This window comes from Chlamydotis macqueenii, chromosome 11 (assembly GCF_036417535.1).
Source record: "Chlamydotis macqueenii isolate bChlMac1 chromosome 11, bChlMac1.mat, whole genome shotgun sequence".
Lineage (NCBI taxonomy): Eukaryota > Metazoa > Chordata > Aves > Otidiformes > Otididae > Chlamydotis > Chlamydotis macqueenii.
In genome coordinates, this window is record NC_141566.1 from 8,320,266 (window position 1) to 8,343,468 (window position 23,203).

Genomic DNA, 23,203 nt, shown 5'->3' on the forward strand with positions numbered 1-23,203 from the left:
CAGATGTGTCCCTAGGATGGGGTTTGGTCCCAGTTTGCGTTACCAAGGCAGAATGGTGCAGGCGGTCTCTGAAACGTGAAGTTGTGCTTGGCAGCCAGCAGCAGCATTTTCATACGGAGCCTTTCATGTCGGAAGGCACCTGTGAAGGAGAGGTGCGCAGGGCTTTTTTGTTTTTCACCGAATTTGTCTGCGCTATCCCAATGTTTTCATCGTGTTTAGCAAACGTATAATCGCCAGCACAGCCACAGATGAGTGTCAGCTCAAGAGATGAATTGGTAGGCTCTCCTTGACAAATTTGAGCGTAGCATGTGTTTTTGTACCGCATCCATTAGGACAGACAAATGGAAAATCCAGAGATGACTGCTCTGCAATTTAACAGTCACAGCATTTGGAGAAGGCTGATGTCTTCCTCATCACTGATGATGGGTCAGGTTCAGGAAAAAAAGCAGAAAGCCCTCTAAAAACTAAAGCAATTTGAGCAAACAAGCCTAGCCGTGCTTCACTTTATGTGAAGCGAGTACAACCAGTGCTGCTTCTTTGTCTGCAGGTCATGGGGACGACCTCGGTGAATTCAGCCTAGAAGATGCCCTGTACGACCTCAGCACCAAGCAACGTAAGTCACATTTATTTATTCTTTTAAAGAGGAGGAGACAAATAGATGTCAACAGATGCAGTTTATTCTTTGGGATCTGGTAGCGGTAGGAGAGGGGCGCAGGATACTGCCTACCTCATCGTCTGCCCGGGGAGACGCAGCGTCCGGGCTTGCCAACAAGTGGGGCTGGGGATAATCCCAGAGAAGCTGATTCCTGACCTCGTGCCCTTCCCTTTCCGATTCCCGAGAGCACACCGCAGAGGCACACCAGCGCTTTGGTGCAGCGACAACACTGACCACAGCTTTTTGGTTTCCGTGCCTGCGTTAGCGACATCTGCCATCAAACACGCCCCTGTTTGCCTGGAAGATACCGCACTGATTGCCCTCCTCCTCCAGCCGGGGAGCCCTGGTCCCGCTGCGGCGCGGTGCTCGGGGAAAGCAAACGGCACCTTGGGTCGTTGCTTTGCTTCGCTGAATTTCAGATGTAATGCTTCAGTTAAAGGAAACTCGTTTCTGAAGGGGGCCTTGCTGATATTTAGTATTTGGCTGTGAAATATATCAATTTTTGTGTAAGCTGAAGCCAAGCTGTGTCACTGAGGGGCAGCGGTGCCTGGCAGAGCTCAGCCTCAGGCCTGGCAGAAACAGCAGTGAGGTCAAGGGGCCAGTGGGGGGTTTGCACCACCCTGAGAGGAGGAAATTCAGCAGAGCAGCTCCCGTTTTACACTCAGAAGAGGGAACCTAACCGCCAGCACAGCAGCTGATGGGAGGCTCGTCAGCTCATCTCCTTCCCAGGGGCACATCACATGTCTCCCCCCAGCGCCAAGGGCTGAGCCCAAGCCAGGTCTGCACCTGGAGACGTCGCCAGCTGCCTTCACTGCCCGACCAGAGATGCAAACGCCGGTGCCCAGGACCCGTCACTGCCCACCCCTCCCCGCGCCGTTCATGGTGACCATCCCCAGCGCCCAGGCGGGCGGTAGCGAGGAGTGGTCTGCGAGCGATGCCAGCACCTGTGCTCACACAAAATACAACTACAGATATTTAACTGAAAGCTGCAACAGGCTTTGAAACATCTTACTTCATAGTCTAACGACACGCAAACACTTGTGCTGCGTTACATTGGAGTTTACGTGGCACAGAGTCAGGATGGTCTGTGCATCTCTCCTGTGGCGTGCCGGGTTCAGCAGGAGGGGGATAGGATAGACCCTGGGGGATCAGACTTGGTCACAGGGCTGAGGGATCTCCTCTAGGATTTCACAAGCCCTTTAGTACAGTAAGTGAGGAGACCTGGTTAGAAATGCCTAACGGCCACCTCCTGCAGAGGGAAAGCAGTGTTTCCCCAGGCTGGAGTCCCAGCTGTGAGCTGGCGGGGAAGAGGCAGCGCTGTCCTCGCCGCCTCACATGGCTGCTGCACCCCACTCTGGACTTCATCTCGGCAGCCCCAGAATAAAAGCAAACGAAGGGTCTGCAGTCGGGTCACATCAAACCGCGCCGGCACACTGGAAATGAAGCCCTGCGGAAGCACTCCGGTATTCAGAGGCGCAAGTGGAAATTAATGGGAATAGAGCAGCCACAACTCTTGCTCATAATTTATTCATATACTTGGTAATGCTAGCCACTATTAATAGGTAGTGGTTTACAGGGAGTGAAAAAAATAAATAATCAACCCCCCTGAAGGCTGAATGGAGCTTGTTTTAGCCTGTTTAGAGCTGGAATCTGAGCATCGAGGTGTCACGAAAATTCCTCCAGCTGATGGGAAAGCTGCCATACATAGTGCAGCCCTGGAAATTATCTATCGTTAACTAACGGACCGGGCAGGGGACAAGAAATTGTTGGCAGCTTACGCTTGTTTTCCATGCTGTTCTGCACAGTATCTGTCCTTGCTCCGTTTGCCGCTGTCTCCAGGAGTCTCAATCCGGAGCGGTTTATTACAGCGCTCTGCTTTCCGCTCGGCGGGATGCGGGCCTGCGCGGCGGCAGCGTTCGGCCCCCGGCGCGGCCGTGCCCTGCAGAGCTCTGGGCCCGATCCTGCGCGGGGCTGCAGCCGCTCGCCCTCCTGCGCAGGCAGTCCCGCTCCCTGCAGCCACGCACCGTGCACGTGGGGGTTTCGTGGCTCCAGGTTCCAAGTTTACAAATGCAGACCAGCGTCAGTCAGCTGGAAAGCTCGTGGTGAAGTCGTTGCCATTTATTCTCGAACCAGAAGTGACACATTTCCGGCGGTGCCCATGACTAACATTTTCCTCCCTGTCTGTTTTGTCACAGCCACTCCCAAGGGACCCAGAAAGCCGGCAAGTGGGAGAGGTGAGACCTTCTTGTGTGTGTATCGTTTAAGCACAGCACGGGGTTTGCTTCCCACGGGGGTTCAAACCGTGTGAGCCCCTCCATGCGCAGCTGGGTGCAGAGCCTTGGGACACCTTCGCTTGCCTGTAAGATAACTGGTGCCATCGTGCCTATGCGCACTCCTCCTATACTGGCAAAGTAAATGCAATATTGATATTTCTGTCTGTGCTGGAGGCAAGAGGCGTTGGAGCATTTATGGCCAAGGCTGAACTTCACACAGTTTGCAGCATCCTAATGGAAATGACACAAACCACCGCTCAGCTACACAAGGGCTTTTGTTTCTGGCTGCATGGCACCTGCTAGCTTTCCTTCTAGGAGGCTGCTAAGAGGATATTTTCCTTCCTTTTTTTACTCCGAGGTATCCTTGACCTCCATGGAAAAGCCTAGCCTGGTGACGTTTCCCCATCCAGGGAAAAACATCTGTCCAGCTGTTTGTACCCATCAGATGTGCTGGCTGGCTGGCAGCGCAGCGTCTGCCCCAGTTGAGGAAGCTCCCTTAAATTCACTTGAGTTTCGTTGCCAGCAGCTCCTCTGGCTCAGTTCTGGCCGAACTTAAATATAGCGTGGTCACAAGAGCCGAGGGTTGCTCAACCCCGCGAGAGGAGCCTGAAATAAACTGCAGCACTCGGAAGTGAACCCTCGCCCTTGCATGAGGATCTTGGCACAAATTTAAGCAAATCTGACTGTCCAGCTCATTGGCCACCATGGTCTTTGCTAGGGACAAGAAAAGCCAAGTGCCAGAAGCACACGCAGGGCTTCAGCGTTTGGATCGCAGCCTGAACGAGAGGTCATTTGATCCAATAAACTCTCCCCATGAAATGGACGCATGCTGAGGCCAAGGCTTCGTCTTGGCGAGTTTCTTCTTCCCTGGGGAGTGCTTTTTGGATGAGTGATGGCACCAAGGGGCTCTGGCAGCGGGTTCCTGTGCCCTGGCCCCTCTCCTGTGCGTGCTGTGCTCAGCCCAGGGTCACCCACAGGCGGCCGTGCAGAGAGCGGAGCAGATCCCAGCCTTCTCCCCTCCACCATCTCTCAGGAGATGCTGCAGGACACCGGCCAGTCTCCCCCGCCACCAAAACACATCACGTTGGGGTCGCTCAGGCTAGAGGTGGACTGCAGCCACAGCTGGGATGGGGAGAGTTAAACGATGCCCAGGCTGATCTGAGGGCTCCACAATACGCCTGCAATTGAGCAGTGGAGCAACTGGGCGCCCTTTCCAGCCCCACGCCGACGCGGGTGCCAGTGACCTCTGACAGTGGTGCAACATCACTTGCATGGCACCTGCAGAGCTGCCACACTGTCCCCACAAACAATGGGGGATTTCATAATCCTTTTTCTCCTGCCACAGGCTTTGATTTGGCTGATTACTTTGGCACCCCTCTGGACACTACCACCAAACCAGCCAAGCCAACTCCGAAGCCCTTCCCCAGGCCAGGGAAGCCAGGTACTGCAGAACTTCCCGCTCTCTGGGGAGGGTGCATGCATGTCTGTCTTTGGGGCTCCAAACAGAGGAAAACGCTTCCTGAGGTAACTGGGAGCCATCCCAGCAGCTGGGAGGCTGGGACCAGGCATTGACAGATGAGCTCCAGCAAGTTTAGGTGACCACCACCAAGTGATTTGAAAAGGTGACCACCGCCTCCTGCTCCGCCATCGCAGCAGAGACGCTCCAGGCTCTTGCTGACGTGCCAGGAGGGTTGGCAAGCAGCACTTCACCATCCTCCCTCCCTTGCTGCCCATGCACCTCTGCCCAAGCCGTATCGGAGTTTTAACAGGACAGAGCCGTTCGCTGTTGTTAGGTGGGAGATTTCATCGATGATGTAGCGCATCCTTACGTATCTTTTTGGCAGCGGCTGGTCCTGCTCCTTCCTGCCATGGGTGGCCGATGAGGATGGAGTGGGGCTGCCCTGGCAGTGGCAGAGCTCTCATGAGCACAGCGTGTGTCCCGCCAGCAGCACGGTTGGGGGGATTTTCCTGGCAGCCCCACTTGTCCCTTTCTCAGATTGAAGCCCCGCTGACACGTGCCCTGGCTGAAGCAGTGGAGAGACCAGAGCACTGGACTGCCCAGCACAACCCCCTGCGATAAGGGACTTCCCCCCCCCCAGCGCTTGTCCCAGTGCACATTTCCAAGGGTAACATCATTGTGGTCTTTTTGGTTTCCCTCCCTTCAGACAACAGCTTTTGGGATGTCATCCACAGCACCACAACCAAGCGGCCAAAAACTACGAGGGCCCCTCCCAAGCATAACCCAGGTGAGCGTGAGCTCCGCAGCACCGGCGCCTTCATCCCAGCTCCGCTGCCGGTGCAGGCAGAGGCTTCAGGATGTGCCGTGACAGCAGCACTGCCCCTAACCCCGGCGGGTGTTTGCAGGCTCTAGTCTGTTTGTTCACATGAAACTTCTAAGGGAAAAAAAAACCAAAAAACCAACCAAAACCACCCAAAAAACACAGGGCAGACAGGGTATCTGAGCATTACCCTGCACTTCCCTGGGGGTCTCGGTGCCTCCTGTACCGTTTTGCATTCCTCTGCCTGTTTTAAGGCTGTGGGCTTGCTGTGCTCCGTGGCGCGGCGCGGTGCGGCACAGCACAGCTGTGCTGGGCTTCACCGGCACACTGGTCCCGCAGGCACCCTGTCAGCTGGGCGCTTTGCTGCCTGCTCAGGCAGAGTTTTGGCAAAAGGTGCTCCCCAGGCTTAACAAAAAAAAACCCCAAACCAGCGAAAAGCCAATTTTGGATCAGAGTAAACTAAGGTGCGAGCTGGTGGGAGAGTCGAGGAGCTCAGGTTGGCTCCAAGCCACAGTTTTAGCTGCCGTTCAGCGAAGGCAGTAGCCGCTCTGTCGGAGCCGGGCGGTTCACAGAGAAAAAGAACACGGAGCAGTCAAGTCGCAGGCTGCTCCAGCCGGTGCAGCACAGCTGGGCCCATGGAAGTGCCTGTTTGGCTCTGACCTTTTCTACCTGGCTTGATTTATCCAACTGCCTTGTGCTCAAGCCATGTCACAAGAACATTTCTGTGGGAGGAATGCGATGTTTCTCACCACAGTGGCACGGAATGGGACGGGTTTGGAAGATCCGCCATGACACTGCGTAGCGAAACTGGGAGAAGCTTGTGTCGATGGCTTCATCTCTTTCACCGGCACTTTTCCCTGGCGGAAGCTGAGCATTTCCTTGATTAATTAATTCATTGCCGAGTTCCCCAGCCTGAGGCCAGCAGTGCTAACCCCCATGTTGTTTTCTAGGAAAGAATGCTATGGATTTTGACTTGGCTGATGCTCTCGATGATAAGAACGATCGGAAAGATGCTGGGAGGCCGGACATAAGGCCAGGTGAAGGTACGTTGACTTCCCCCCTCTGTCCTGCTTGCCACCAGCCACGCTGGCCCCCATGGGAGATCCTCCCCGGCCCCTCCTAGGAGGAAGCTCTCACTGCCAGACAACGTCCCAGCCAAGGGATGGAGTAAGGAGAAACAGAGGCACTGCCTCATCCGAGGCTGCTACCCGCAGCCCGCGCCCCGCAGCCCCTGCCCACACAGAGGAGGGGGATGTTTCCGCAGGCAGCGCAGCCCCTTCCTCCGGGACCGCGGGGAGGGAAGGAGCCCCTGCCTCTGCGGTCCTTGGGAGAGAGGGGCTCTGCCCAACGACCTGTTGCCTGGCCGCAGGTTCCTTTCCCAGGGTCAATCTTCTAACCCATTAAACGGCGGCGATTGTGTTAAGTTCCCCCTCGTCCCCGTACCTGACAGCTGTTTAACTGAGGGCACGTGCTGTTGAGGTTCGCAGTCATTGCCAAGGTATAAACCTAGAGCAGGCTTAAGTCCTGGCATAACGTATGCTACGGGCTGGGAGATTTTTTTTTTTTCTGTCTCTAAAATACTGTGGTGAATGAATCATTTGTCTACAAGGATTGTTCCCTTGAGCACTTGAGCTAGAAAACAGACTCTGCACGGCTAGTTTATTGATGTCGAGATGGCTGTATACGCTGTTCACGTGTGTAATTAATAGTCAGGTATTTTATTAGATGGTATTAACTAGGTGACTTGTCTGCACTTTGATATTCCAGGCTTGTTGAGGTCTCAGATGCCTGCAGGAAAGTTTGAGGCGTTGAACCGCTGGAACGTGGCACTGGTCACAAACCAGCACACGCGTTCCCCAGGCATTGCTGCACCCTGGACTGCCTGGGACCTCTCCAGGTTCTGGCATAGTCAGAGGGTTTCCCCCCCCCGCCTTTTTACACTCATTATTAAGCCTGTAAATCTGTTCTTTTTTATGGTAAGCTGGTGAATAAGGCTGTCTCTTTGCTGTTAAGGCAAAGGTAACCCTTCCCAAGGCACAGCATCAGAGAAGGAGCCTTGTGCTGGCTCGGTGCTGGGTCTCTTCTCCCATCACGCGCCTTGCTGTGCCCCGAGGCTCTCGAACCGCAGCTGAGGGGTTCAACAGCTCCACTCATGCAGCTGCTGATTCCCAGACCACGTTTCCTGCACAAGTTAAACATTCCCACTACAACCATGTCCAAGAGAACTTTTTTGCTGTTACCAAGACGTGCTGCTTCTCAGTGCTTCCCCTGGAGCCACTCTGTCCCTCTGGGAAGGAGAGGAGTCAGGCGCTGCCAGGGGCTCACTGGATGCAGGGCAAGGGCAACACCGGTCCCCGGCAGCATGGCCACCACATGCACAAACCGCTTCTTCCTCCTTCCTCTGCTGCCAGTCAAGGTTGAGCAGCCGAAACGTTTCAGGAACTTGTAAATACATCAGTCATTCCAGTTTAAAAAAAATAATACGGTAGTATTTAAACTTTGATTCAGAGGTATTTCTTTCAAGCTAGGCTTTAAGTCAGTTATTCCTTTTGTGAGTGTAAAATAGTTCGGGGTTAAACATTTTGTTAACATCTGGTAATTGCAAGAGAAGCAGAACTGCTTACTGACCAGTCCCTGTTCTCACTGGGAACAGAGTAGCCAGCTGACTGGGAGCTGCTGGTTTAAATGGGTGTGCAAAGCTCTGCTGCACAGAAAGCCCCCCATGGTTCTTCAAAATGGCCAGAGAGATTTAGAGAAAATACTCAAATGAATAGAAAGTCTCTGCCCAGCAGAGAAACATTTCCCCAGGAGCAGGGGTTTGCGGGAGGCCAGTCCCACCCCAGGTGCGTGATGCTCGCTGGTGACCCCTGCCCAGAATCCCCCCACAGTCCCATTTCCAGGCCCTGTCCATCCAAAGGCGCATGTTTTTGGGGATCCCTCTCATCCCAAGCAAGCCACACACTATTTTTCCTCCCTGTTTTGTTGTTTTCTGGGCAGCTCTGGCTGCATTTGCCCTCCCAGGAAGGCAGCTTTGGTGTTTTGCTGGGTGAATTTGGCTTTTCGGAGGTCGAGAGGGTGGGCTCCCCGGCTGCTGCGAAGCACACGTGAAGCTGGTGGCCGCTACCTCCCGGCGGGGCCACGTCTCCCTTCAGGTACCAACCACCGTTTGTTCCTGTTATTTTTAAAGCATTTTCAGATGACGACCTGGCCGGCATTGTGGACGGTGGCTACAGCCCGGACAAGAAGAAAGGTAAGCAGTGACCTGCGTACGTTTGTTTGCTTTCGCAGTTGCAGCTTGGGCAATAATCACCGTATCAGCCCAACTCCTGGAAACCACCTTGCGCAGAGTGGCGCTTGCGTGTGGGGAAAGGAGATCCGAGCCATGGGGAACACAGTTTTTGGCCTCCATGGTCACACCTTGTGCGAGTGGTTGGAGGGGCTCGGTTTTGATCCCGCAGAGGCTGTGGAGCTCCAGCTGCCCCCCAGGCAGACAGGACCTGCGTCACCCTACGTGCCTCGCAAACGGATGCCCACCTTCGTGCCGTGAGAGGGCACAAGCCTGCGTGTGCCTTCCACCATACGACCACCAATGGTTGGAACAAGGACGAAAACCAGTAACAATCGGATAAGCATGTGCATTTGCAAGGATCCACAGCATGAAATATTGAAAGCAGTCAAGTAAAGAGATGAACATCACAAGCCCAATCAACATTTAATGAATCGTTGTGCCAAGGACAAACCGCATCAGAGGCGTTAATACAATGCTGACCTGCTTCCATAAATTCAGGATGTAAGTGCTCCTCCCAGTCCAGTTTCTCCAGGGAAGGTGATTTTAAATTAGACTTCAAGCCAAGTGAAGATTCCCTGACACTACGGAGCTCAGCCAGTCACCTCCCTGTGGCAGCACAAGTACGCTGTGTGACTGACAAGGTTTAATTTGTCCACTCTTTACACCGAGAGCGGCGCAGGGACGAGGGGAGGTTCGCTGTCAGGTGGGCAGAGGCTCCCTCAAATCTCCCCAAAAGCACACGCGGTGGGAGGGAGGAGCAGCTTCAGACCCCTCCGAGAAGCAGCGAGGAGCCACCCCGGGCGGCCAGGCAGAGGTGTGGGGCAGCAGAGACGCTGCACCTCACGGGGGCATTCGCTTGCCCCCAGCGCCATGCTGCCACCCCTCGCCTGTGTGCTCGCTCCCTCCCAGGCTGCCCAGCATGGCGGCAGCGGTGGGATCAGGAGGGCACGGGGCCGGTGACAGGTTTGTGTCTCTTGCAGGTGATGGGGGCAGCACTGACAGCAACTACGATGGAGGTAGGTATCACCACGGCCCTCGGGTCAGTGGTGGGACAGGCGGTGTGCGTGCCCCCGCCGCACAGCACCCCGCTCTCTCTGCATACCACAGGCAGAGTGGCAGAGACGGGGACAATCGCCGGCATCGCCAGCGCCCTGGCCATGGCGCTCATCGGGGCCGTCTCCAGCTACATCTCCTACCAGCAGAAGAAGTTCTGCTTCAGCATCCAGCGTAAGTCCCCCCCTGCCGAGCGCCTCAGGGGCGCAGAGCAAGCTCCCCCCTCTTTGCCCCCTGAGCCCTGCTGCCCTTTTCCAGCCTGGAGACAGGAGGGGGGTGTCAGGCATCCAGGGACACAGAGCTGGCAGAGCAACACCTCAGCTGTGGGTTATTTTGCCCCAAAGCTCCATCAGGCGTTGCACAGGCAGGAACCCCCCAGCCACGACAGCCCCAGGACGCACTGCGGTCCTGAAGGCTGCACATAGCCCGTCACACGCACCCACAGTCACAGCCAAAGGCCAAAACACCGACACCAACCAGGCTAAATACAGAAAAAACCACCCCACCCCACAAGAAACCAACCAAAACCCCCTCAAAAATCTCAGCAAGAGGTAAAAACTCACCAGGCAGCAGCAAGGGAAGCACAGCAAGCATCTGTGACCATGGCTGTGGGGCCACAAGTAGCCCACCCACGCCACTCCACCCTCTCACAGGTGTGCAGCAATCACTGCCATTAAGTGCAAATTAATCAGCAAAGCTTCCTATTCCCAGAAAGCGCTTTTTGCACAAGCTGCCCCATAAAGTTGGTCAGTGTAAGCACTGCAGGAGGTGTCACCCCACAGCCTCACCCCACGGCACCAGTGGGCTCCTGCAGCCCATTACGGGATGGCTGCAAGCAGCTGGGAAAAGCTCTTTTTAAATTAATCAAATGAAATCTCTTGCGAATCGCCTTTGCTCTGGGGGAAGGGTGTTCCGGGTTGGAAATTTCTGCTGGAATCGTGCTATTTTCCCAGTTGTGCCTGAAACAAACAGGAGCATTTTGGTAAATTAGATCAGCAGGAAAAGTCAAATGAATGTGATGGAATGAAACACCCTTGTATATTCCCCCCACTAAAATGATATTTTGGCAAGAATAAATAATTTAAAAAAAAAAGAGTAAAGGCTTTGATGAGGGGGAAGCTGAGAGACACAAAGCCCCAGAAAGGCGGCAGGAAATTAAAGTTAATTATAAAGGAGGATTAATTTAAGCCATCAGACATGGCATGCTGGGCTAATGTCAGGCCTTGGATGCATTGCAATGCATGACAGAAATCTAAGAGCCGTCAGCCACTGCAGAAGTGGCTTTTTATTGAAAAACATAAATTGCATTTGGTGTTATCCCAGCAAAACACATGTCTTGGGGGAGGCAGCGGTGGTGTGTGACGACCGCTCGCTTGAAGCACGGAGGAACGGGCTCGGCTTTTTTCCTTGCCCAGCCGCCCTTCTGCGGTGGCGAGGCTGTGGCTCCGTTTCTCATTTTTGAGTTGCTTCTGACGAGCATTTGCTGATTCCTCTAAAGGATGCGTACAGCATTGCCTAATATTCTTTATTCTTTTTTTTTTCCTCCTTACACTGCATCTCCCCACTTGCTCGCCTGGCCCTGGGCTGTGGCTCAGCCTCTCCGTGCCTGGGCAGGATGGGGGCTGTTGGTGCTGCTCTGGCATCTCCTCTCCTCCCTGCCAGCTGCAGACTGGGGTGTCTGTGCTGCCGTGGGTTTTTATGGTTTTTTTTTAGCTAGGTGCAGAAACTTTTCTTCTCTCCCATGCCTTGGCGGCAGTGGCTGCCCCGTTGCTGCATGAGGGCTGCCATCGCTCAGCTTTGTCCTTCGGAGGAGCTGCAGAGGACTGAGGACCGTGGCACACCCCAGTCTTCACTCAAACCTCTGCCGCTCTGGGCTGGATGGTGGCGAGGGCCACCCCCTTCCCCTTGCACACCCTCTTGCTGCCACCTTGCAGCCACCCAGCCTCGCCCCTTGGCCTGGGCTGCACCTCTGCGCTCAGACGCGGTGCTGTCCGGAAGACCTACCTGCTCCGTCCCCTTCTCCTCGCTGAGCGCCTTGACACGGTCATTAGCCTTGCTGCCTCGCGGGATAAAGGTGAAGCCAGAGACTCAGAAGAAAGGGCTGCTGCTAGAAGCTGTTGTCTTCTAGGCAAGCGTCTGTGGTCACCTTAAAATCCAGCAACACTTTCTCAGCAGCATTTATGGTTTGCTGATGTTTCTGTGCTGCTGTTAACGCAGGGGAGGTTGCAAAAACGCCTCTTAGCTTTTACAGCAGATAGGCCCATTACCAGAATTTTTAAGGCATCAAAGCAAATAATTTTTACTTTCTTCCCTCCCATTTCGCTCTCTTTATTGTTACTTCTCAGAGGGACTGAACGCGGAATATGTGAAAGGAGAAAATGTGGAAGCTGTCGTAAGCGAGGAACCCCAAGGTGAGAACCTGGCATTCCTTACCCTGTCTGCGTCCGGCCACAAAAGCAGCTTTACTGCCGGGCTTTCCTAAAGCCCCTCGTGCTGTACTGAGCTGCTGTGTGTCTTTGATGCAGACACCACTTAGGTGATGCTGCAGCGTTTTGTGGAACATCCACTACACTGTTTTTTCCATTTTGTTGCACACAAAGGAAAGCCGTGGCAAGAGACCAAGGAACTCACGCTGCAAGCGGTGGCAGCTAATATTTAGATTTCATCTTTTCAGCCTTCAAGAGTGTCTTACAAAGAAAAGCATGAGCCTTCTTTCAGTGACAGATCATCACGGCTGCCACAAAGGCTTTTCCAGTGTCACATACAACCAGCCAGTACTGGGCACCCGTTGCCTGCGCTCTGTTCCATCGTGTGCTGTTGTACTCATGATTTTTTTTTTCTTTCTCCCCAGTTAAATATTCAGTACTGGAAACGCAGTCAGCAGAACCACCAAAACAAGACAGTGCAAAGGTGTAAAGCGTGACCTGGGGCTAGAGAAGGATCAGTCAGCAGCAAACGGAGATCTTACATGCTTGTAATTTAGCTTTTTATTTAATTTGACTCCAAAGCTATTTAATGTGTACTTAGGCTTGAACTGGCTTCTTATTGCTCTAGGCTTTAGAGTTAGTGGTAGTATGTGTTTAGTTTTTGAAAAGAGGTACGTTTACATCAAAGTAGTATTGTAGGTTCATGTCCAGTTGTATGCAAACCAACAAAAGGTGCTTCAGAAGCGGCCAATTTTCCATGAAGGGACAAGGTCTTTTCCGAGGAGCAGAAGAGCTCGCGGGCGTGGGGACAGTGAAGTGCCTGTAAATAGCGATCCAAAGCAAACCGCTCAACGCCCTTTGTGAAGCACCTCCAGCCAGCTTCTGCCAGCAGCTACGGGCACGTCGCTTCCGACGGCGGTGATGAAAACTGCACATTTCTGAGGGCAGACTGTGGTCCCTAGCGTAGCTACACCTAAAAATGAAGTGCCTATGGGTGGGGCCTCGGGTGGAGGCAGGTGACGCCCTGCTCCGAAGCCAAGAGTTGATGATGCTTCACCACCACGCAGCGCTGGGCTTCTAACCACGTAAAAGGACCTGATTTTCACGCCGAGTCATGAATGCAGGTAATAGCAACGTGTGCACTTGTAGCAAATACCGTTTGAGTGCTTGGCTGTACTGGAGAGGAGAACGGAGCCGAAGCTGCCAAGCAGTACAGTTTGTGTGACATGAAATACCTACATTGTCACCGAAGTGAAAACTGTGTGTTTGGATGCTTTCAAGGACAGGTTCAGACCTCATTCGCACTAGAACAAATTACAGATTTAACCCAAAATAGGGTAGGTATCCGTTAAGACTTGTAACACTCACTACCACAAGAGAAGTCCAGCTTAGCAAGATGCAGTTTCCCCACCTCCTTGTATCAGCCCAACCACTGAGAGCACTCCCTGGCACCTGAGGCAGAAAAAGGACAAAGCTCCATCCTTTGTGCCACCCACCGTTAAAAAAAAGGCAGAACCTCCTGAGGGGATGGGTCCTCCATCACTGTCCTGCGTGGGGTTCCTGCAGCTTTCCAAGCGGTGCTTGGCTGAGCTGCTGCCACAACAGCACCCTGATCCCACACGGGCGCTCTCAAAACCCTCTTCCGCGCTGTGGTAACTGCTATCAAGACCTGACCTTTGCTTTCTTGCAAGAATTTGTGTTTATATTCCTAATTCCTCCCCTGCCCTTTTTCAGCACTGCTAAAATGTGGATACTGCCACTTCACGATACATTTATCCAAACCAGATTGCCCAAAAAGCATGCTCTCAAGTGAAGGAAAATTCACGTTCTGTTGTATAGGAGATACTCACTATTTATATATAAACCTGAAACGTGTGCATTTTGTACCGTTTTGCAAGTCTCACATTTTGTGAATGTGTATTTTAAACAAAGCCTTTCCGTTTGATGTACAAATTCACAGCTTTCAGGTAGCCATGACTTACAGGAGGCCTTGCCAGGAGGTGAATCGGCCGAGGAGCGTTGCTGCCTAACAGCTCCAGTTGGAAAGCAACTGCCTGGTAACACGGTGAAGTATTTTGCAATAGCTGCACAATTCTTTATGCTCTTTTTAACACTTGCATTTTTAAAGCCTTACACTAGCTCTAGCAGAACAGCTACAGTGTTTTATAAGGGAGAAAAGTTCTAGGGATATCTGTGCCTCGTGTATTCAGAGTACTTTGGCTACAATACTGCTATGAACTACTGCTGCTTTGGTTTATGGATGTGTTTGGATTAGAAAACAAAATATTTAATTACTGGCTGCCCAGAGACTGGAAGCAGAGGAAAGAGAGATGGAACGCACTCTGTTTGCCTGCTCCCCGAGAAGGATCTTCATGGAGGGAACGTGGTCGGCAGGATTTGGATCATCACGTGCGGCAGCCCAGATGCTGACCGAGCCACGCCGCCGAGTTTCTGTATCTCCATTGCTGAGCACCATCGCCTGTTTTTCTTTCTTAGCCAAACACATTTGAAAGCTGTAGCGTGAAAAATGGTTTTAGTAAGTTATTGCAGATGAAGCGTTACAACATGGCACTGATGCCGTTCTAACGGCCAGGAGCTGTTTTCCTGGCTTAGATCAAGTGACCGTAACTCCATTTCTCCTTTTGCCGATGACCGTGTTGTCTGTAGACGCAGATGATCGGTTTTACTGCATTTCTGTTACCGTGCCCTCCCTCGTCCGTCCAGTGGACAGTGCAATGGAGTGCCCAGCACTGCTTAAAGAATGTAGCGCCTGCCCCTCCTTTGGGAAACTCTTACACTAGAACATGAGAGAAACACGTGTCTAATTCACAAATACTGCACTTTTTTTTTTTTTTTAAAGTTTCACTGAAAAAAGCCACCCAGTTTTTAGAACTTGGAAGTTGCTCTTTTCCCCAAGGCCTTCTGTATGGCTTCGGTGAATACTTACCCCTCGGTGTAACTGCTAGGTATGTGGAAAACCATAAATGCACAGCGAAAGGGAGCACTTCTTCAAAAGTGTACAGTAACAGAATTCAAGATTGCTTTCTCTAGGATTTCAAACAGGAACACACTGACAAATACCGCAGTAAAGAAATGAAACTTGGCCTTCTCTTCAAAACTGGACAGAAGTCCAAGTCCCCACGTGCTAAATGTCTGTAAAGGCTCAAGTTGCTTTTTTATTGCAGTCTGTCGTCTCCTCCAGCTGAACTCTCAGACCAGTCTCTGAGAAACAGGGAGTTTATGCATCATCTATATTTTAGGCATTGTAGCAACTGAGAGGATGCCCGTGTATTTTCCTAGCGGTGATCCAAGTTCTGAAACAACTGACCCAGCACTGACCTCTCCTAATTACTTTCATTTAATTAGTATCTATTCTCTTTAAATCTGGATATGGAGTATTTAAAAATCCTGCACTTAGGTTCTGTACACATGATATGAACTTTCTCATCCTTTATTAAAAAAGGCCATAAACCTCTGGAAAATTGGGATTTTTTTTTTTCCTGAGTCCAAACACTATATCTACAGCTGCTGAGAGTTCATGTGCTACCTGTGCTGTGAGCCCTTTTTCTTACCACACCTCACTTCTTCAGCTTAAGTAAAGCTGTTTTTAATAAAATTATTCAGAAAAGGTTTCTCAATTACAGAGAAAACAGAAAATTGAAAGAATTTAACTAGCTCTTTTCCTGCTGTTTATTCTGCCAGTTACTTGCATTTTCCTTTGGCAGTACTGCAGTAGTTTCTTCATTTGAGATTGCGCAATAGTGTAGTAGTTTCTTCATTTAGATATTTCAGTTGAGAATACTCTGACATGAATTTCAGATATTTTGGCGCTATAAATTCAGTCATTTTCATGCAACCCCACTAAGGAACCCTTACAAGTGCTATATTGTCATTTTTAACTGCTCATTTGTTGTCATAAAAAATGGAATTAGTCCATAATACCATTTCAAATTCTGAAAAAGTCAGATGAGCCGACAGGCTAAGGCTTTAAAAATTTGTTTCTGCAACAAAGGAGGTTCAGGAAGAAATGAAGTTCAGAAACAATGGTATTGTGAGATTAGAGAAGCCTTCCTTTTGAGTGCAGTCCTTACTTAAAAGCAAGGCACAATGTTTGCTGATACCAAATGAAGGTTGGATGTTATGCTGTGAAAAGCTAAGATTCATTTTGCTGAGGTGCATGTAAGGATCATGGGGGTAAAAATCAGAATTTGACTACCATTGGAAAACACTGAATAAACCAAGCTGATGAGTAAGAATTTCAGACTTGATTTCTTGTGGGTTTTCTTCATGTTGGAAGTCAACTGCAAATGGTGGGCTATTTCCTTCTTGTACATAACCTCTTCTAGAACGACACCAAAGACTGCAGCAAAACAAATAGGACTTTGTGAGAAAACAAGTACATTATGAAAACTTAAAATTAATGGTAGAAGTGAGGTATTTACACGCACACACACCCGCTCTCCTCGGGTCACCCAGGAACTAAACCCTAGGTGGAGCTCTGTGGCCCTGGCTGCACTCAGCACGGCTGGGTTTTGGTCCTTCTCGCTGCCCTGGTTCTCCTGCACTCGCCCATGGAATGTCACATCCAGGAGATGAATCTCCTAGGCAGCACAAGCTAAGCTTTTGATCTTTGCATAATCATGCAGTGTTTAGTCTCAGTCAAAAAAAAAGTGGTTTATATTTCAAACTCGCTCATTCTGACACGTACTTCTTGTAGAAATAAAATTCTTCCCAACTGCACAAGATCTGGCAGCAAAAAAGATCTCTTAAGATGATACCCACCCACTTCAGCAGACGGGATCTCCCAGCAAGCGGACATTCCTTTTTGCTTTTTAGCATCAACACTTCACGTGGGGAGTACTCTAATTGCCCATTTCACTTCGTCCTCTGCTGTGGAGCTCAATGGATGGGAGCTGTTGATCCCTTATCTCCAGCTTTTCAAGAACCAGCCATTCTTGGTATTACTACACATACGAATTAGTACAGCTTTTCTCGGAAAATAAGAGAAAAATCAAACACTTCTCGTTTAAAGCTTTTACTCCTTGAGAGGAAGGCTGCCTTTGCAGGGGGCAAAAGCAGGCAGAGTGTTTACCAGCTTTAAAAGCCGCCTGCCATTTTAATGAAATAACAACAAGAACAACAAAAATATTACTTTTATCTGCAAAGGAGGAAAAAGTATAATTCAGCCCTGAAACAGGACAAAATGGCAGTGTCTGATGTTGATTCACTGAACTTACTTTACAATCAAAAACTGTTTCAGTTGGTTTCCAAGGCTTCAGCCCATAGGACAACAGAAAAATCCTACAGGTCAAATTTAACTGCTTGCTGTCCTTGCACACTCTCTTGTCAAAACCAAAAACCAAAGCAAGAGAGGATGGAGCTTTTGAATCAGCAGTTGATAGGTCTGTCCAAGGGGCATCAGCCAGGGAACAGGGTTCTGCTCTTTCCTCAACCTGTTCAATATTGCCTTGTTAAAAAAATAAAAAATAATCACAGTATTAATTGTTAAATCAATAGGAAAAAATCTGATTATCAGGAATCAGACTGAGTACAAAGACAGTCACCTCTTCAATATAAAACTATTCTTTAGCATACACGAGCTATATAATACCTTTGAAAATTTCCACGCTAAGTACACACAAAAACATCTGCTGTGCTTACACACATCACAGCAGGACCCCTCCCCCAGCGCCCTCCCCTCAGATCAGAGAAGACTCGCTGCGCATTGCTGAAACTTGGAATAAGCAGCCACTCAGTTGAAATTACTGGTGTTCTACGCAAAACCAAATTCTCAGATTTTAGCTCTAGGAATCTAAGCTTTAAAAATCTCAGAATGCCCGAGCTAATCCAGTCATCACTTTTACAATAATTATAGAGAAAAATGTTGTGATTATTAGCAGCAATAAAGAGGAAAACTTCAAAAGATTTTCTTAGCACTGCATTTTAGAGATAATGTGCTTTACTTTAATATACAGTTAAAATGTCAAGGAAATCCGAAGTACGGAACAGTTTAATTCAATACCAGCCCAACATATTTTGGCAATGTAAAAGTCGCTGCTGGCATACTGTTCAGCAGAACCATTTTTACAGGAAAACATCTTTCATCTGCTTATAAAAAGCCTGAGGCTGATAAGAGATGCAACTCTGCAAGCCTCCCTAAACTTTGTTCTTGTAGTACCTATTACAAAAAGCACTCACTGTAGTAAAAAGGCCACGCTGAAATACCCTGCACCGCACGGGAAACCTGTAAGACTGGATACAGCACCTCAGCCTTTCCAGTTCAAGTTGTGAAAGTGCGCAGCGGCTCACCTGACTCGCTAACTGTACGCCACCTCTATGAATGCAGAGAAACAGGAAAGCGCCATCGCGTATCAAGAACAAACGCGCAGCAATAAACAAATATGCAGACAGCAAACCCCGCAATCAGCACACAGAATCAAATGGCTCTTGAGAACGGGGCTTAACTCCCACCAGCAGAAGTTGGAGCAACACAAGCACGAGCCAAAAAACAGAGCTGCAGTGTTTAAGCACTCTATGGAGAAGAACCAGGTCTCATGAAACACAGCAAGGACAACAATCCCGGGAAAATGTGCAGCACGCACCATTTCTGGGCCTTCCAAGAGGGCCACTGAGTATTTTTTTTAAAACATGGGACAGTATAGTAATCAAATCTCTCCGATATGAATGTTTTTGGAGGGGGGAGATGAAAGTTGGGAACGTGTATTTTCTATGAAAACACCACTAAATTATTCACTTTACAGAAAAAAAATGCTAGCAGCAACTTAAAAAACAGAAAGCCAAGAGGCTTTATTTCAAGAAAACCAATTAAGATCATATTATTTAAAAACTTTGTCAAACAAAGTCGTTACAAGTTAAGGTCTTCAAAAGAGTCTGGACAGGCAGGATCCATTTTCTGAACGTACAGCTTAAAACCACGGAGTATGCCTATGTCCATATCACATACACACGGACATGAACGGACACAGCTTTGCATTCTGTGTGTACACTTTCAAACAAAACACGCTTAACAAAATGTGGAGCTATACAGACTATACAATAGCTGGGTGGCATCCCAACCCCAAATATTACCATTTGCTAGAAAACAAACTTTTACTTTGTACAAGACTTTGACGTGAATAAGTTTAGCCCTCACTCGGAGGCTGAAACTGAACAATAAGCTAAACAGTCAAAAGACTTTATTTCAACTTGTACAAAAGGCATTAAAAAACCTAAAATACATGCTTTACCAAATATATTACATCATACAAGTCAGTGTGGTATACGTGAGAAATCCAGCTTAACTTCATCCACTTTTAATGGCATGTTTAGTCGAAATGTAAAACTGACTACAATGGAAAACATGTATTTTTAAACCGACTTTCAAGTGCATTAATTACCTAAAAAAAATAAATTGCTCTAGCAAAAAAAATAAAAATATATTACTGAGTGAAATACGGAGCTCCCATTCAGCAAAACGTTCTGTGTTCTGTGTAAGCATTGTGTGGCATTTAATCTGATTCCCTCAACCAGGCATGGTACTCTAGGCAGCTGAAGAGGCATTTTGCTGTCTCCTTAGCAGATGGATTCCTTTCTAGGATGGTTACATTGTTAGTTGCTCAAAACAAAGTTGAATTTCACAATTGGTGATCTAGCTAGAGATGTCAAAACACGTGTGGGAACTGCCAACAAGAAAACACATCACAGCTACTGAAGCTCTTTTTGGCCTCATCATGGTAATATCAGACACAGAGTAAGGCATGTGGATCACAGCAATTACAAGTCACTCACGATCCTTTTTGTGATGATGGGAAAAGCATTTCACCCTCCTCTCTGTATTACCTGACACAATTTTTTTTTCACATGGCTTTTGTTACACATCACACAGAGGTGTGCACCGGTGTGGCTGAATGGGAAGGGGATGAACCTCTATCAGAGGAGGAAGAAATGGATCGCGTAGCAGCTTCCCGCTGCAGATCTTCAACCTTCTTCTGAAGCTCTGTCCGGATGGCCAGGAGCTCTTTAAGATTTTGATGGATTGGAACCTGCGGGGTGAAGAAAGAGAAGGCTTACTTTGGGTCTCATAGCGAGTTACCTACTCAAGCAATGCTTCCGCTGTTTCCTTCAGCAACACAACGAATCCAAGACCTGTGAATGTCAATATATCAATATTTAGGGAAAGTGCTTCTTTAGTCATTTGAAATTAAACATTTCAGCAAACTGTCCCTTTCTAACACCACAGCTGGCAGGAAACCTATTCAAAAGACTGTTCCCAAATGCTCTTGATGGGATACCAAACAAATTCCAATAAATGGACCCCATCCCTTATCAACACCACTTGCAGCTGAACTTAAAATGCCTTTCCCGGGAACTACTTCCCCTGCCTGCTGGGACACAACTTATTTTGTAAAGAGAGCACAGTTCACAAAGCTGGCTCTGTACAGAGCATCTTGTTACTCTTCTAACCAGGCATCTTTCCAAGAGTCTGACCCCTTCCAGCTTGTCAGTGAGAAAAGTGCAGCAGCCAAGTGAATTGTGCTCGTGGACCTCCCAGAGTCACACTCTGATAAACCTCTCGTAGAATTGGATCAGGTTTCTGCCTCCACTTCTGACAGTGCCCAGAAATCACCAGAGACGCAGCTCTCCACAGCAGACTTGTAGGCATTTTTCATGTCCATCTGAATATTCGGCTGTATCACGGCCAAAGGAAGATGCAAGCCACACTGGTTTTTGCAGCTGGATTTGCTATCTCAGACAAGCACAGAGAGACCTCCCCTTCTTCCAAATGCCACAGAAAGGCCAAAAAAAGTTTAACTGTAAATTGCTTTCAATTTATTTTATTCTATATAGACTCTAATTGTTTGCAGCTTTTGGAGAGAGCAAGATGGGAAAATAATTTAATTGGGCTGGTGAGACAATAATGGGGAAATGCAGCAATGGGAAACCTACAGATTGCTAGATGTTGTAATTTATACCCTGGGATTCTGGAGTGCCAGGCTCCAGGGAGCTGCGTTCACCCACGATTGCTTCCTACTGCTTAAAAGTGATTACAGGGCTGGGATGCACACCTGAGCATGAAATGCTCACACAGTGCTATGTAAAGATGATACCAAAAGCAAAAGAGTGTTTCTCTTCTTGCCATCAACACACAACTCAGCCACAATTTATGTTTTTGTGAATTTGGGCTTTTTAAAGAAAGTTCGTAAAATATCCATGCATTTGATTTTGACATTTTCAAAATCTAATTGTATTTTTGAAACAGGAAAATACCACTTCATTCTACCTGCAGTTCTAATTTAAAAGAATAAAATAGCACCAAATAGTCTGGTTTAGGTCAACATCTTTTTTTGTCCATACACTTTTTTCTTGTTTGTGGCTTAGCCCATAAACAGAAACTTCAATGCGTTCCCAAAGTGCTGCTCCCAGTACCCTGGGAGTCATCACTTCACCCAGCATGCCATCTACCGCAATTTTAAAAGCATAACTTTTTGAGTCTTCAGCAGAACAATTGCTGCGCACTACCAAGCTCCAAAGGACCCTGGAGTCCTGCCTTCACCTTGAAACGAATCCCTTCTCTTCTTGCAATCTTCTCCTGCATCCACAATACAAACTCCTCAGCAAGCGAGGCCACAGGTTCACAGACAACAGCCCCCTTCACTGATCAAACACAAAGCACGCCCTCCGGAAAGCCCATCTCATTTTTCTGAGTGGTCTACAGAAAATGAATACACCTAAAAACACAGCAAAACTGAGCCTGGTGATGAAGTTTGTCCAAGATGCTGTAATACACGCTATGGAAAATTCAAATTTCACTGAAGATGAAGACTTTCTGGAATTCGCACTCCCTTTCTATTTTCCCCGCCCCCCCCTCAAATGAAAGATCCCTTCCTCATACACTCCCACTTCAGATTTCTTCTTTATGAAGACATTTTCCTGAAACGCTTGGGTCTGTAACAGAGTAATTTACCATTGGAATCATTAGTCACGCAAGCCCTGGGCCACAGGAGATTTGTACATCTGATTTCCACACAACTTAATCATGATTCAGCATAACAGGCCCATTTCTCTTAGACACCTTTCACACAGGCATCAGCCACTGTGTTCCACTGCACAATGCTCAAACACTCATAAAAACCTGTAAAGGTCCCTTCCGACCCAAACCACTCTATGATTCTCTGAAAAGCAGTTCCATACAACTGGCTTTTGGGGAGCCCACTACAAATCCCTTCAGGATACACGACACAAAAGCTGCTGCAGAACTCTGTGAAGTGCTTCAAGGAGGAAAAGTGTGGCTGCACATAGCAATCCTTCTTCTGCGTTCCCCCAAACATAATTCGACAAGATACATGCTCAAACTTTGACACAAGTGCTGCTCTCCCCACAAGTTCATCTCAAAGAACAGGACTGCCTTTAAATACATCAGCTAAATAACAATAATGGCATTTTAAAAGTGTCTGTATATTCATTCACAGAAAAAAAACCTTGAAAAATTACACCCTCAAAAAGTTAGGTGGTGTCAGAACGAAGATTACTTCTCCAAACTGAATTCAGCCTTCCTGTACATCTGTATAAAATCGTTGGTTAAATAAACACTAAAATACTAGCTTCCCTCTTGTACGCTTCATTTATTCAGTGCACAGTTTGATACTACTCAATTAGTGAACAGTTATTCAATATTTAGTTTTCTTTGCAGTGTCTGACCCCATCCTTTATTTATTCTTCTGAACTTAAAATGCTTAAGTTTCCTTTTCTGTACTTTCATCTCATGTCAAGAAACAAATTTATTTCTGCAGCACCCTAATGAGGAGTGGGAGTACTAACACTCCACTTCTCCAGACAAGGATCTGGAGCAAGCACCTCCTAATTTTGCATACCTTGAATCTCAAATTGGTTTAACAGAGAACTCAGAAATTCTGCAGTTTGGCCTTTGGGTGTAAAGCAGGACACCCAGCAAATAAGGAGCACACACACGGTGATCGTTCTGCTCCCGGTATCTCCCTTACAACAGAGGAATCCTGTGGCAAAGGCAGGGAGAAAATCCATTTCTCCAGAGCAGCATCCTGCTCCCTCACCCACGGGATGATTTTTCTTTGTCTGCAGCTGTGCCTCCTCCAGGCTACTTTCTCAGATTGTATTCCATGCATTGAACAGAAAGCAACAACCTCCTACAGTTGAGGCATTATTCACTCCCAGTTCCCATTCCCAGTTTGTCATAACTCTCTCACAGACTC

General features: G+C 48.6%; 2 protein-coding genes across 6 annotated transcripts in view; one reads left to right on the plus strand and one right to left on the minus strand.

Annotated features, from left to right (window-relative positions):
* CD99L2 (CD99 molecule like 2) overlaps nucleotides 1-16,236 on the plus strand; it is a 31,715-nt gene extending 15,479 nt beyond the window's left edge. The window contains exons 2-12 of one of the 2 annotated variants that reach the window (XR_015259732.1): nucleotides 548-613; nucleotides 2,851-2,889; nucleotides 4,274-4,369; nucleotides 5,094-5,174; nucleotides 6,158-6,250; nucleotides 8,395-8,457; nucleotides 9,477-9,512; nucleotides 9,604-9,723; nucleotides 11,895-11,960; nucleotides 12,401-13,099; nucleotides 13,936-16,236. Coding sequence is in view for 1 of the 2 variants with exons in the window: in XM_086756533.1 (XP_086612659.1) it covers nucleotides 548-613; nucleotides 2,851-2,889; nucleotides 4,274-4,369; nucleotides 5,094-5,174; nucleotides 6,158-6,250; nucleotides 8,395-8,457; nucleotides 9,477-9,512; nucleotides 9,604-9,723; nucleotides 11,895-11,960; nucleotides 12,401-12,465 (725 nt within the window). In the remaining variant the exon portion in view is untranslated. Of the gene's footprint in view, nucleotides 1-547; nucleotides 614-2,850; nucleotides 2,890-4,273; nucleotides 4,370-5,093; nucleotides 5,175-6,157; nucleotides 6,251-8,394; nucleotides 8,458-9,476; nucleotides 9,513-9,603; nucleotides 9,724-11,894; nucleotides 11,961-12,400 lie in introns of both variants that reach the window. The other variant, XM_086756533.1, reaches the window with a different exon arrangement.
* A 2,521-nt stretch (nucleotides 16,237-18,757) lies between these two features.
* MTMR1 (myotubularin related protein 1) overlaps nucleotides 18,758-23,203 on the minus strand; it is a 39,456-nt gene continuing 35,010 nt past the window's right edge. For all 4 annotated transcript variants that reach the window (XM_086756611.1, XM_086756612.1, XM_086756613.1 and 1 more), the window contains one exon: nucleotides 18,758-20,017. In XM_086756611.1, coding sequence (XP_086612737.1) covers nucleotides 19,853-20,017 — 165 coding nt within the window. In that variant the 3' untranslated portion in view covers nucleotides 18,758-19,852. The remainder of the gene's footprint in view (nucleotides 20,018-23,203) is intronic.